Source organism: Cyphellophora attinorum (assembly GCF_001299255.1).
Source record: "Cyphellophora attinorum strain CBS 131958 chromosome Unknown Contig41, whole genome shotgun sequence".
NCBI classification, from domain to species: domain Eukaryota; kingdom Fungi; phylum Ascomycota; class Eurotiomycetes; order Chaetothyriales; family Cyphellophoraceae; genus Cyphellophora; species Cyphellophora attinorum.
Window position 1 is genome coordinate 86,220 of NW_017253269.1, and position 14,002 is coordinate 100,221.

General features: G+C 55.2%; 4 protein-coding genes across 4 annotated transcripts; 1 reads left to right on the forward strand and 3 right to left on the reverse strand.

The window, feature by feature from the left end:
- Positions 1 to 298: 298 nt before the first annotated feature.
- AB675_9930 (Trichodiene oxygenase) lies at positions 299 to 2,107 on the forward strand (the record flags this gene model as incomplete). The annotated part of the gene is made up of 4 exons (XM_018150509.1): positions 299 to 449; positions 530 to 616; positions 676 to 1,220; positions 1,292 to 2,107. The coding sequence occupies 4 exons, from the start codon at positions 299 to 301 to the stop codon at positions 2,105 to 2,107; spliced, it is 1,599 nt and encodes a 532-aa protein (XP_017995265.1).
- Positions 2,108 to 2,343: 236 nt separating this feature from the next.
- Positions 2,344 to 6,699, reverse strand: AB675_9931 (Inositol-1,4,5-trisphosphate 5-phosphatase 1; the record flags this gene model as incomplete). The annotated part of the gene is made up of 1 exon (XM_018150510.1): positions 2,344 to 6,699. One exon carries the CDS (start codon positions 6,697 to 6,699, stop codon positions 2,344 to 2,346), a length of 4,356 nt encoding a protein of 1,451 aa, XP_017995276.1.
- Positions 6,700 to 11,773: 5,074 nt separating this feature from the next.
- Positions 11,774 to 12,247, reverse strand: AB675_9933 (uncharacterized protein; the record flags this gene model as incomplete). Its single annotated transcript, XM_018150511.1, has 1 exon — positions 11,774 to 12,247. The coding sequence occupies one exon, from the start codon at positions 12,245 to 12,247 to the stop codon at positions 11,774 to 11,776; it is 474 nt and encodes a 157-aa protein (XP_017995316.1).
- Positions 12,248 to 12,306: 59 nt separating this feature from the next.
- On the reverse strand, positions 12,307 to 12,765 carry AB675_9934 (uncharacterized protein; the record flags this gene model as incomplete). The annotated part of the gene is made up of 1 exon (XM_018150512.1): positions 12,307 to 12,765. One exon carries the CDS (start codon positions 12,763 to 12,765, stop codon positions 12,307 to 12,309), a length of 459 nt encoding a protein of 152 aa, XP_017995305.1.
- Positions 12,766 to 14,002: the final 1,237 nt, after the last annotated feature.

The following is a 14,002-nucleotide window of genomic DNA, read 5'->3' on the forward strand; positions in this document are numbered from 1 at the left end:
CCCGGGTTCTATGTCACATTGAGACGCAGCTTTCGAGGGATGCAAGCGCGCATCTGCGGTTCTACCTGATATGATACACTTCCCTACATCCACTACCCATGTCGCGAAAGACAGCCGGCCTGATCTAGCCCAAGCGCTTTCGGCACAGGTACATATGGCAGGTCATTCCCTTGTGCGAGATCGCTGATGCGGCACCGACCGTGCAAAATCATATCCTTGATGCCGCCAAACGCCCGCTCCATGTTTGACTGATCTGTTGCACAGCACAACGCCCTCTGCATGAAAACGGGCTGGGACAATGGCAATACGCACTGAAACGCTGTACAGCTGGGCGTCTCAGCTCGATCGACGTCTGATCGTCGCAGCGGGTCTGTCCTATGTCATTGCTGTTGCGATCTATCGTCTCTACTTCAGCCCAATCGCACACATTCCTGGGCCCAAAATTGCAGGTCTGTTCATGCCGTCTCAACTATCTGCGCACATCACGGGCCGTCGACAGCACAGAGGAGCTGACACAGAATGTGAACAGCTCTCACGACCTGGTATGCCGGCTATCACGACCTCATTCGTGGTGGACAGTACGTTAAGGTCATTGCGGAAATGCACAAGAAATATGGTAGCGCATAATGAGCCAAACCAACGTCTGGAGCACTCTGGAGCACTGACAACACCTAGGACCTATCGTCCGGATAAGACCCGACAGTCTCCACATCAACGACCACAACTTCGTCGGCACGCTATATTCACAGGATCCAAGGCATCGGCGGGAAAGATACGAGACCAACCTCAAATCATTCCAGGCCCCATATTCAATCCTCGGAACTCAAGACCACGACCTCCATCGCAGTCGCCGAGCTGTGCTGAGCCCATACTTCTCCCAGCAGAGCGTACGAGGACTCTCCAATGTGGTCAATAAGACCATGCTTAATCTCCTGCGGCGCATGGACGGCTGGGCAGCGGCTGGACAACCCATTCAAATGAACTTACCACTGCGCGCCGCAACGAAAGATGTGATACAAAGCTATGCCCTCGGCGGCGGTACCACACCCTGTCTGGACATCGAAGACTGCAACGCCGCGTTCTTCGACATGATGATCCCCGGTCGCGTCTCTCATCTAGGCCCCCACATGTACTGGCTCGCGAAACTACTCTACCTCATCCCCCCGTCCATCATGAGAATAATGAACCCGCGCATGGGCTCCTTCGTCGAGTTCATCTCAGTAAGCAGCCGCCCCAAACCACGCCTTCCAGCCCCAAAAAGACCTCCAAACTGAAATTGACCCCAATCCAGTGGATCTACGCCCAAATCAAGCAAGTCAAACACTCCCAAAACCCCCCTCCCACCACCAAGGACTCCTCCCGCAGCAGCATCTTCCACGAAATCCTAGCCAGCTCCATCCCCGAATCCGAGAAATCGGACGCACGCATCGCCCAGGAAGCCGGCATCCTCCTCATCGCCGGCACTGACACCCTCGCTGCAACCCTCGCGGCAATCATGTACGAAGTCCTCGCCGACCGCAACCTCCTCAATCGCCTCCGAGACGAATTGAAAGCCGTGATCCCGGAAGCAGACACAGCAATCGACCCGGCGAAACTCGACAAGTTGCCACTCCTGAACGCTATTATCCAAGAAGGGCTGCGAATGCACCCCGGCGTCGTCCTCCGCCAAGACCGCGTCTGTCCGGACGAGACGTTGGTGTACACCTATCCCGACGACAGCAAACGACAAATTACCATTCCAAGGGGCACGGCGATGGGCATGACCGCCCCGCTTCTCAACCGCTGCCCCGAAATCTATGGTAACGACCCAGACGTGTTCCGCCCACAACGCTACATCGATGACCCGGGACTGCAGAAGTACCTCTTTAGTTTTGGAAAGGGCGGGAGGCAGTGTATTGGGATTAATCTGGCGTGGGAGGAGATGAAGGTGTTTGTGGCGGGGGTGTTTAGGAAGTATGATCTGTATGATGAGGCACGAGCAGGCAAGCAGGGGCCGACGCTGGAGCTGTATGAGACAAGCAGGGAGGATGTGGCCATGTATGCGGATTTCGTGACGCCGGGGTTCGTGCCGGGGAGTCAAGGGATGCGGGTGCGGATCCGGCGGTGAGGTGAGGTGGTCTCAATGAGAGATGATGCAGGGCATTTGTTGCCTGGTCGTTTGGTGGAAGGCAGCGTGGCTCTATGTTCGTAGCTAGGGGGACACATTGCCGGTCGGTTGACGATCCGTGCCAATTCTTCGCGAGCGAGACTCTAGAGCCCACCGCCGGTCGATCCTCATAGACTGTTGTTTTGATCCAACTTCTACGGAGCACACCTTGATTGTTTCCCTGACCTCTCGCCTCCTCACTTGTGTGCTCGTGGAGTCAGAACCTCCCACTCCTTCAACCCCTCACTTTCGTCCTGATCCATCAAACCCACACCATTACCCCCACGCTTAACCGCGCTGCTTCTGGCCGGCAAGACTGGCGGCGAGAATGGGGTGCCATTCGAGCCAGACCGAGATCCGGTCTGCGCCGCAAAGTACTCCCCCGTCGACGCAAACCCAATCGGAGAGATCGGGCTCGACATGTTGTTGTTATTGTTGTAGCTGCCCTTACGCTGCTTGACCAATGGCTTTGCCACAGGAGGCCCGCTGGTAGTCTCCCGCGTGCCATCAAGTCCGATCTGCGGGCGATTGGACGTGCCGGTATCAAGAGTCGGCAACGGCCCTGTCCCAGTCCGCCTGGGCAAAGGCGGAGGAGGCCTGTCGCTGTTGCCCTCGTTCTCGCTCACAGCCGGCAGCTGAGTCGAAGGCTGACGCTGTGCTGAGCTGCTCGAGGACGGTTGTGGTGGCAAGGGAGGCACAGGCTTTCTGAGTGCGCCGTTGCTGTTGCTGGCGACACTGCTCGACCTGCTGCTATCTGTTAAGGGCACATTTGCGCCCAGAATAGGCTTCGTCAAGACCGTACCCGTGGACGACGCGGACACAGTTCTACTGTTAGACGCGGACCCTTCTGCCGAAGTCGCAGCGAGCACGGATGGCTTGGTCGGCTTGGGCGGCGGCCGCTTAAGCACACCCGAAGCATTCGACGTTGGGCCAGCCGAAGTGGACGGCGGGGTCGCGTAGGAAGCAGATGACGTCGTAGATGCAATGGAAGCAGTACGGTCTTGTCGCGAGAACGGCGTTGGTGTGCTATTACGCGGTACAGGTGGCTGTGGAGGTGGTGTCTTGGTTGCTGTTGATGCCGAGCGAAGCAAGCCTGTGCCATTCGAGGTGACGCGAGCTGGCAGCGCTGGTGCGGGCCCGTCGGTTGCGGTAGAGGACGAAACGAAGCGTTCACCTTCCCACGCTGGCGGTAGCATCCTCTGCTTCGCTTGCTGCTGGGAAGCCGGACTGCTTGAGGCCACGCGTGCATCTCCACTGCGAAACTGCGCAGCGTTGCTTGTGTTCCGAGGTGGTGGTGGTTCGGGCTTGACCTTGGCGGCGCCATTCCCGTTCGATGTCGTGCTCGGCTTCTCGACCTGAATCCAGTCGTCGTCTTCTGCTCCAGTAGCCGCACTTGACCATGGATTACTCTTTCGCTGTGGATTGAGCATGCTGTCCTTAGCAGGAGGCTTGATGTCAGCCCTCACTGTTCGATTATTGTCCAGCCACCACTTCCTTTTGTCTGAGCTCGCTGGAGGCAGACCTGCTTCGATCGCTTCATACCCGACTGTGTCTTCGATATCGGAGCTCAGGTCGTCGCTGTCGTCGTCCTCGCCCTCGGTGGCCATGTTGGCGGCAGTTTTGACCTCTCTCGCCCGCTTCTGGTACAGTTTCCTTGTCAAGGCATCTTTTTTTGCCTCATCCACGACACGCACACTCATCTCGAAGATCGCATACACCGGCCGATGATCAGAAACACGAATACTCTGCACGGAGTCGTACTTCAGCTGCTTCACCTGCGTGCTGAGATCCTCGCCTCCACCGCCGCTCATGCTATGCTGATGATTGACTTTCCAGAGGACACGGTCCGTCCACGCCGGTATTCGGGCTTTCTCGCTGCTGTCATACTCATCCTTGCCAATGTCGTACTTGTACGTTGGCAGAAAAGCGATTCGTCCTTCACGGTAAAAGTCAAAGCAGTTACCCGCCACCATCTGGATGTTCAGCTGGTCGTTCTCATACAGACGTCCTAACGCATCTTCGCGGTGCTTCGTGTTGCCCGTCATCGCCTGCTGCACAAGTCCGCTTGCAGAGTCATGGGACAAGCCGACGCGGTAGTTAAAGTCGCCTGCCCATACTATCACCTCGTGGTCTTCGATGCGTCGATCGCGCTGGAAGTGTAGACCGGAGGTGATGGTGTGGTAATCACGGTTTCGCTCGTCGTAATTGCCGAAGCCAGCAGCCAGATGGGCGGTGACGAAGCACACGGAAGTTGAGTCAATCTCCATGCGGATGGCGACTGCGCCTTTGTTGCCTGCGATACCGGACATGCCGGTCTTCTTGATCGCACCTTCGACGTTGCTGATCCGGGCCAGCAATGGAGCTTTGACAAATATCAGCAGTGCTGCACCGACCAGTTGACCACTTCTCAGCAGGACATATTCATCTTCTCCAGGAGCTTGTTGCTTCTCTGAGTTGCTCCCGTTCAAGCAGGTGCGCACGGCGGATTCCCATACCATACGACGATTCGGATCTGTGCTCATGATTTGTTGTGGCGACAAGTCGACGATCTCCTGGAAGCCCACGACAACGAGATCGAAGCCGGGTGCGGATCTGAGCCAAGCTGATAGATCTTCCCTAGTGCCACCGGTCTTGCCGTTGAGGTTGAAGGTGCCAACAAAGACCTTGACAGCCGAGCACGACTCGAACTCGATCCGTCGCTTGCCGAGTTCATGCACGACCCAGTCGTTGACGGGGTCGAACAGGTCTACTGAGGACTGGCCGACAAGACGTCCGAGCAAGAGGTCAACAGTGTTCTGCCGGCCTTTGTCTTCGAAGTGATTGACATATAAGCGAGTAGCTGACTTCCTCACGTCTGCCAGCGCGCCACCGAGGCTCATCTTGCCATGTCTCGTGAAGCTGCTCTTGAGGGCACCGGTACCTGCATAGATCTTGCTCAGTGCATCTCCATTGTCTGCCCAAAGCGTATCATGGCGCATCCAGAAGTCACCGTTCGCCTTCTCAGCGCGATGAGAGAGAAAAAGCTCAAGTGACAGCTTCGACAGCATTCCTTGCACGAGGTTGGTCCGATCGAGGCAGTCGAGGCAGTTGACACGAAAGACACCATTCTGCTGCATTATGACGGCCGAGCGTGCAAACTTCTTCGGCTTTCCGTTGCTCGTTGTCCATTCTTCGATATCTTCAGACAAAAAGTAGACGAATGATTCGGCGCTGAGATCGATGAAGGGACGCAGCGCACGCGCTACATCATATCCAGCGGCTCCTTTTGCGTACTCGTGGAAGTCGAACTCGGTAACCCGGAGCATATCATGATCTTCTTCCTCATTTGGGTCGTGTCTCCGGAGTGGACTTCGCTTGACGTGCTCCCGATACCGAGCTGTGAGGTCTGCTTCGCCTGCCTTGGAGTTGCTAAGCAGGTTCACGATGTGGATGGCGCCGTAGTTTGCCTCGAGGCCGGAGAAGTGCTTGTCGAAGCTTGGCTGTGTTGCTTCCGGTGAGCGTGTGATCTGAATCTTTTGCTGCCCAGGGATTAAAGTCGAAGAGGACTCCCAGAAGAGTGGCACAGAACCACGGACTTGTACGTATGAGAAGCATAAGCCGGTGGGTGACCAGAAGATAGTCTCTGTCTCGACGAAGTTGGCGACATTGCCGTTGTCATCGATACCACGAGAGTTGAATCGTGTACCAGCTCTTCTTGATGACAGCCGGGATATGACTGTAATGGAAGCAGGCATGTTTGACAGCTTGCGACGAATCGGTGTTGAGGAAGGCGGCACAGTCAGTGTCCTTGCGAATCCTCGAATGACAGATGTGAGAATTCGTGATCCGTCGAGCTTTTCTCTTTCATGATGTGTTAGACGGTTCCTGAACTCCAGTAATGGGTTGATCATATACGAATTCCAAAGCAACGAGTCGTCTAGTGTAGCAATGTCGAGGCTAGCATCGTTGGCACGATCCTGCAATCGTCTCGTGAGGTCAAAGTCAACACTGTAGTAGAAGTTGCCTCCGCTAAGAAGCTTCTGAAGCGCATGGAAGGGATGCTCGGCGAATGTCTCGCCGTTGTCGGCACCACTGCCATAGTCGAACTCACCGGAATCGAATTCGCGGCCAGGGAGTGGGTTTGGAACATGTCCGCCGTGGCTATGATCGTAGTCACTTCTGTTGAGGCAGAAGAACTCGACACCGTAGATCCGCTGTATTGTTTCACCCGGCCGGAGTGAAGCAACCTCGACAGATCCTGTTACCACACACAAGAAGACATCGTTGTTCAGCGTGATCACACCCAGCGTGCCTCGAGCAGCAGCAACGTTTCGGTGCTCAGTAAGGTCGAAGTTGGAAAGCTCGCCGAACTCGGCCATGCATCTCGGAGGCGACCTGCCAGAGGTTGTAGAATTGAGCGACAGACTTGTTGCGCTGGGATTCCGATTGCCATCGTGCGTGTGCCTGAAGATAAGTGCATGGGTGTCTGTGGCGATTGCGATAGTGCGATGCGGGTAGTCGTTAATGAGCACCTTCATCGACTTGGCAGACTCGGGTGTCGAAGAGAACGCCATGGCTGAGAGAGTTACTCTTCAACCCATCGGACCGCGTCTGTGCTGATTGCCCGGCTAACGGAGCCCGAAATCTCAGCTGCTGATGGAGGACTGCCTATGCGCCTTGTGGAACTCGTTCGTCTGTGCCGCTCAATACTCGAGACCATCGGCCGGCTTCCTAGGGAGGGTCACGCGAAGCTCGCCTGTTGATGGGTGAGTGATTTCCTGCCTTGATGCCGACTTCATTGATGTCCACACACTTCAAACGACCAACACGCTCTACCTCGGAGGATGTTTGCGACTGAAATTCGTCTACGATGTCCGCCAATACGGAACACTTTCAATCTCGAAAACAAGGCAGTAGTAAAGATCAAGATGCAGTCAGCGAGGATCCGCCAGATCCATTACGCAGCCACAGTGCCAAGGCGCACTCTGTGGCTAGTGTATCCTCAACCGCCACAAGATCACTTCACAAACATGGATGAGCCGCCACTTCTGTTTACACTTCAACGTCAATAGAAGTGACCCTTAATGTACCAGTTTTAGTATAGTAGCAATGGGTGTCCACGGCTGGAGTTGATGTCGGCGCCATTGTCAGAGAATTCAAGGTCATGTTCTCAAGGAAAATACGCCAGACACTTTACTGTAGCACAACGCATTTATATTCCGAAGCTCTTTGACTATCGCTTGGTTGTGAACATCGTGAAGACTGGGGAAAAGACGGACAGGATTATTGCGTCGTCTATGATGTCTCTTCCTGCTCTCAAAGATCCTATCGAAAAGCCGTAGCTGCATCTCATAAGTCGTAGCTCATCAAACAGTCCCAAGCAACATACGCTATGCAGACCTTGCCACTCCATCATCATCCGATGCATATGCTCGCTCATCAATCGTTGCGCCCGCTAAGCCAATATCCAAGTTGAACCAACGCACAAACCTCAGAAATCCTCCGATGCCAGGAGCATCCGGAGACCATCTCGTCAATCACTTCTTCAGCGTCCTCTTCCCAGAAGTCCCACCAATCATCCACGCCGCGATCCCAGTCGGCGCTTTACTCTGCCTCTTCTTCTCCTTCTTCTCGCTCTTATCCTCCTCCTTCTCCTTATCCCTATGCTTGTCCTTGTCCTTCTTTTTCTTCTTCCTCCCGCCATCTCCGTCGCCCGGATTTAGAATATCGTCCAGACTCAAGATCCCATCTCCATCCATCGGCAAGACAATATCATCATCATCCTTCTTATCCGGAAGCGGCCACATCATCATAGTGATCTGCATGTCCGGCTGCACCGTCTCACGCCAATATTGTGGCATGATGATTTCGCCATCGGGACCCAACAGGTCGTAGTGGCCGAGGTGCACCCATTCGGAGAGATGGTCGACGTGTGCAAAGGCTTGGTTGATTAGGGACTCCATGTCCTGCTCACACCGTTAGCGCCCTGGTCCGGATGTAGTGATGATTGTATTTGGGTTTGGGAACATCACTTACCCTCCACTTGTAGCACCTCTCCCAGGGAAAGTTATAGCTCCGATTTATCGCGTCCCGAAACCTCACTGGCGCCTTCTTCTCTGCGGGCTTCAACTCCTCCGCCTTCTTCTCCGCCGCCTCTGCATCAGCCGTAGCCTTTGCAGCCTTCTCCTCTGCCTCTTTCAACTTCGCGTCCGCCTCTTCCTTCGCCTTCTTCGCTTCCGCCTCCTTTTCTGCTGCCTTTTCCGCCGCCTCCTTCTCAGCAGCCGTCTTCGCCTTTTCCGCAGCGTCTGCAGCGATCTTCGCCTCCGCAGCTGCACGCTCGGCTTTCTCGGCCGCTTCTTTCTCCGCTGCTTTGAGAGCGGCGTCGGCTGCTTCTTTGCGAATTCGTTGCTCGCGATCTGCCTGGTCTGCAAGCCGCTGCTTCTCCGCCTCGACTGCCTGATCGCTTCTTGTCTGGCTTCTTCCCGAATCCTCGACTGTTCCGCAGCCGCCGCAGCCTCCGCAGCCGCCGCCTTCGCCTTCTCGGCTCTCACCTGCTCCATCGCCTGTCGAAGCGCCTCTTCCTTCGAGATCATATCATCTGGCTGCTTCTTCTCCTCAGATTTTTCCTTCATGAGCGCATCGATCCGTTTCAGAAGCTCTTCCTGCGTCACATTGTCCTTTGCGGAGTCGGAAGCAGATGCATGTGGTGGCGGCCCATGGCCAGGAGATTGGACCCGGTATTGGTCAACGTATGGTGGCATTTGCATGGGCATATGCGGAGGGTAGTATTGCGGTGCATACTGTGGTGAGCGTATGGCTGGCCGTATGGCATCTGAGGCTGTGGAGGGAAGTATGATGGTGCGCCGTACTGCGACGGAACCATACTTTGTGGGGCGTAAGGCGAGTGTACGTACGGAGAGCTCACTTGAGAGCCTGGGTGATGCCCGTACGGAGGGTAGTGCGCCGGGTATGGCACGGGAGCCGGCGGACCCTGCATTGGCGGCGGATATTGTTGATAGTGATGTGGCGGTCCAGGCTGCGAATGTACCAACTGCTGGGCATACCCTGAGCCAGATGAGCCGGAGTGCTGGTAGCCACGGTCGTCGTAGTATGATTGGGGCCTCGCCATCGGACGAGGACCAGGGCGCGCGTGCAAGAAGTCTTCTGCGGAGTCGCCGCTCTCCGTGGGTGATCTAGGATGTTCTGGTGCCCTCGAGCGAGGGATGTCTCGCGGCGCGTCTTGTTCAGAGTGTATGCGCCGTATGGAGTGGCCGCGGGAGGTGTGCCGTGAGCCACCTCGGTCGCTGGAGTGTATGCGGGAGATCTGGTCGTGTCGGTCACGGTCTATGCGATCGCCATCGTGAGGGTCCTCGTTGGGGTAGTGGAGGTGGACAGGATCTTGAGTGTGTATAGGGTCTCTTAGAGAGATCTTGATGTAGCTTCTGTCCACGTCGCCGTGATGCGAGGAGGAGCCGCTATGGCTGGGCGGCGGGTGGGTTGATCGGAGCGAGTACGTTGGTGAGTCGGGATGGTGGACTGGGATGGGCTCGTCGTCGTGTATATCGACTTCACGTTTACGTGATGCGGCGGATGGTGGTCGACTCGGAGCGCGGTCGTCGCCTGCTGCACTGTACGGGCGTCAGAGGGCCATAGCGAAGTTATGAGGTTGGACTTACCCCATGGATCAGATCAGAATCAGATCTGTGTGGCATCAACAAAGGCGGATGGTAGCGCGGGTGTATAGATGCTGTGCTTCCAATCAACACTGTCGCGGGACAATCGCTCCAGTTCGACCGTCGATGATGTCGAGTGCGTCGTCGGTGACAAGTCGAAAGGGACACTGGGGCCTGAGGTCCCAGTCAACAGGGTGACCGATCAGGACGGTAAACAATCGGTGAGTAGAACAGAGTTGGAGGCAAGGATCGGGTCGAGGCGAGCCCTGTGATCGATCTGTGTTGCCGTCCGAATTGCGGGGAAGTGATCCAACAACAACTGCTCTTTCTCAAGAAGCCGAGGATTGAGCTAACAATAATAGATACAGAACGTGGGAAAGTTGCAAGTCCAAAAGACACTCTCGAGAAGTGATGTTGTCAATCAGAATTGTTGATGGTGGTCCAAGCTGCGTCGCAAAGGATGGGCTCGGAACCAGAAGGAGGACGAAAAAAAGTTGATGCCCAATCGATGGTGGGGTCGGTCAGGTCACTCTTTCCTTCACAGCAACTTCTTTGGCTTCAATCGCGGCAGCGAAAGATGCTGGCGCGTAGTACGATGGTGATGGCCTGGCTTTTGAGTCGCTGACCACTCAATGTTCTGATTCTGTCAACGTGCGGCCCACGTGAACAGGTAGTTCGTGTATGACTTCCTCGGAAGGGATGCTGCGAACCACGAGATCCGAAAGCTGGAACACGGACGGTAGAGTGCACAGTCGTACGGTGAAGTCGCAGAGAATGAGATTGAAGTCGTTCAAACACAGTTGAGCAACAAGAGCAGGTTGGCGTATGTCTGATATCAATGACTCAATATGAAGTCAGGGGTCCTAAGAACAGCATCTCAACGCTTGGGTGTAGGCGCGGGTGTGCGAGCAGGAATCGTTGCTGAGGGACGCCCGGGTTGTACAGACGCGACACAATGTATGAGTTGTCCAATAAGTGCAGACGATACACCGCGGCGGTCGCCTGCTTTTGCTTTTGCGTTGTCGGGATCGTGGTTGGACTGTTGAAGCGAGTTCTGACATCTGGCTGTGCTAATGTTTGTGACGGTCGTTTTCATTGAACGAAATGAATCGTGTTGTCTGAAATTATTGGGCCTGGATTTGGGTGGACTTGTACGTGCAAAGTGTATCGCTCATTTATCCATAGCGCTGGACATTCATGATTAATGTCTATATCTACATCTTGAAGATCGTCGTGCCCAAGCCGAAGCACGAGAACTTGGGATGGACCATGCGGTGGGCTGTACGTGCTCTTGCCAGCGCTCTTGCCAGCGCAAATCTGGCCATGATAACAGTGCCCGCCTCAGAGAAGCCGATGTCTGCATGCTGTGCTTCTCTGAGAGCCAGTCTCCGGGTTGCTGACGGTAGCGTGCAGCAGCGATGTCATGCTGGCGGAGTGACTCGCCTTTGAAAACATGCCACGTCAGATGGGCGTAAGACCAGACTCAACTCGATTAATGCCCAATGCCGCCTTATGCACTGTAACGGGGCGCATCACATCTCGCGGTCCAGTAAAATGATCCCTTGCTACCCAATACCGGTTCTGCGAGATCAGATGATCAAGTTCAGCCGATACTGCCCTGGATGTAGTTGACCGGTCCTGGTCCTGATCTGCCACTACGGGCCGAGCCGTGGTAACGAGGTAGCTGCAGTACTGGTGCTAGGGTTGTGCTGGCTAGCAATAGAGCCGCACACACGTACCTCGCACCTTCCGAAGATTGTCTTCTTCAACTGCATGAGCGCCGAGAGTGATGAGGAAGACTCAATCGTGCCAGGTCTGGACGAAGAAGCGGCGGGAGTGTCGGGAAAGGCGAGTGAGACTGCTGCTTTGAAAAAGTAGCTGGGCGACCTCTCCGAGGAGTGAATCGGATGTCACGTCGATTGATGTTTTTGCCCCAGCAAATGATGTCCGCCTCGTCCTTCGAATGTAGTTGTCTTCACCGGCAGAGCTTGAGCAGCGCCCATCTTCGCCTTCTAGGGCTGTTCTTCTCACGAACTCGTCTTGTCCAACAACGCCTGCGCAGCATGATCTCCGCCTCATCCTTCTCTCCCACCTGCGAATGCCGTGCCTGAACAATCGCCTTCAACTTGTCCGTAGCCAATCGATCGAGTCTCTGCAACTTCTCCTTCGCAATGACCTCGGTCTTGCTCTGCTTCCCCGTCGCCAACAACCTCCCCACCGCAAACTTCAACCCATAATACCCCCTCAAATAATCATCGCAAAGCTCAATACTCCTCGAAAACCTCTGCACCGCCCTCCCCAACCCCTGCTGGCTTGCCTCCGACGTCCCCTCCCCAGCCGCCGCAATCGCAACCATATACTCCAACTCCCCCAACCTCGCATGCAAATTCCACGCATTCGGCACCGCCACCACCGCCTCCTCCAGACAAAATACCGCCTGCTGCCCCATCCCCTGCCCCAGATACAGCTCCGCCAGCTCACACCACGCCTCAACATCCGTCGGAAATTTCAAAAGTCCGTCAGCGCATTAATCGCCTCGCCCTCCCTCCCCAGACTCTTAACCAGCGCTATCCTCCGCTTCATAATCGGTATATTCACCGGGCTTTCAACCAATATCTTGTTATACTCCGCCAATATCTTCCTTAGCTCGTCCTCATTCTGCGCCACGGCTTCCTGGTAGAGACCGCGCATGCCCATGACGCGATCGTTGTCCTCGCCAAACCGTTGTGTGAGCTTCTCGAGGCAGAGGTGCGCGGATTTGTCGTCGCCGGTGCGCAGGCAGGCGTAGAAGAGGGAGGCTACTTCCATCCATAGCTCTGGCGATTCGGGGGCGCTGAGGAGTGTCAAGGGGAAAGTGGTGGCTATCGACGAGGTCTTGGAGAGTACGGAGGGCGCTTTTCGTGCAAGGGAGAGGGCGTCTTTGGGGTTGGAGAATGGTGATGGCCCGGGGGTCTGTTCGGTGGTCATGGTGGGTAAGGTTGCGGCGCAGAGTGCGCGCGGTGGGGAGCGGGAGGAGGCAGTCGACTGTGTGTTTAGATCCTCATGTGCATGGTATGTTGTATGTAGATAGCGCGGGTAGCTGATCTTGATCCTCGAAGTGCGATGTCTGTCGTGGTGCTGCGGTGTGTGGAGGAAAGCGAGGAACATTGAATGCGTGAAGCTGAAGCGGGAAGTTCCCCAAAGGACATCGGCTTGGCATCGACTTCAAGACCACGTATCCTGAATGCTTCGAATGAAGGGGCATCACTTCTTGTTACCTTCGTTGATCGCACAAGCTTTGACTCATCCAAGTAACGTGCACGTTGTACGTACCAACCACAGACGCCATAAGCCTGCTACGAGCTCATCGGCAGAATACATCCATCCCCGTCAAGCCCGCACATCATGGTACGCAAAGCCCCCTTTCTGCCGTTCTCGACACTCACATCTCCGGCAGGCTCAAACACCACAACAACGCCGCGCAAACGCGAAATACGCGCAAGTCAATGAGAAGCGCATGGGCAAGCCCGAATCGTCCTACAAGAAGAAGGAGGTGCAGAAGTCACCTGTCAGCATGATCGTTGTTGGTGAGTTGCAATTTCTCGCCCATGCCACGGCCATGTCTATCGACAGCACCGACTGACGAAAACCAAGGCGTGTTGATCTTCGTCGTGGTGGTACCGCTGTTGCTGGAGCCGATGCGGTTACTGCCTCAGGCGTGGGGATTCGTTATGAATATTTTGGCCAGCATCGGACTAGTGAAGCGCTGAGCACTCGGTAGCCGCGTTGTGGGTGTGACAACGGGAGTTTGGAGGTTTGATGGCATGATCCGAGAGGCAATACGTGGTCCAACCGACGACTGAGGCCTCAAGGTCGGCCATGGCAAGTCCGCCTGGGTTGACACTTCGGCTATACAAAATGGGTATCAATTCTCGCTATTACTACCACTAATGCCACAACACCTGCAACCCTGTCTTTCTGCAGGCTTCTGTTCGTTCAGCCATTTGATTAGTACGGAATTCCATTCGTCAACAGCTGGAACTCATCATACACCTTCGTGCTAACATTCGCCTCACTCTTCTTGATACAACCCAACATGAAGCTCGCCGCATCCCTCTCATTCTTCTCCAGCACAAACCTATCCCTGAAATTCTTCATCGTCTCCGGCTTGAAGCACGGCAGTCCAGAGTCCAGCATCAGACCTACGATATCGCACAATTTGCTG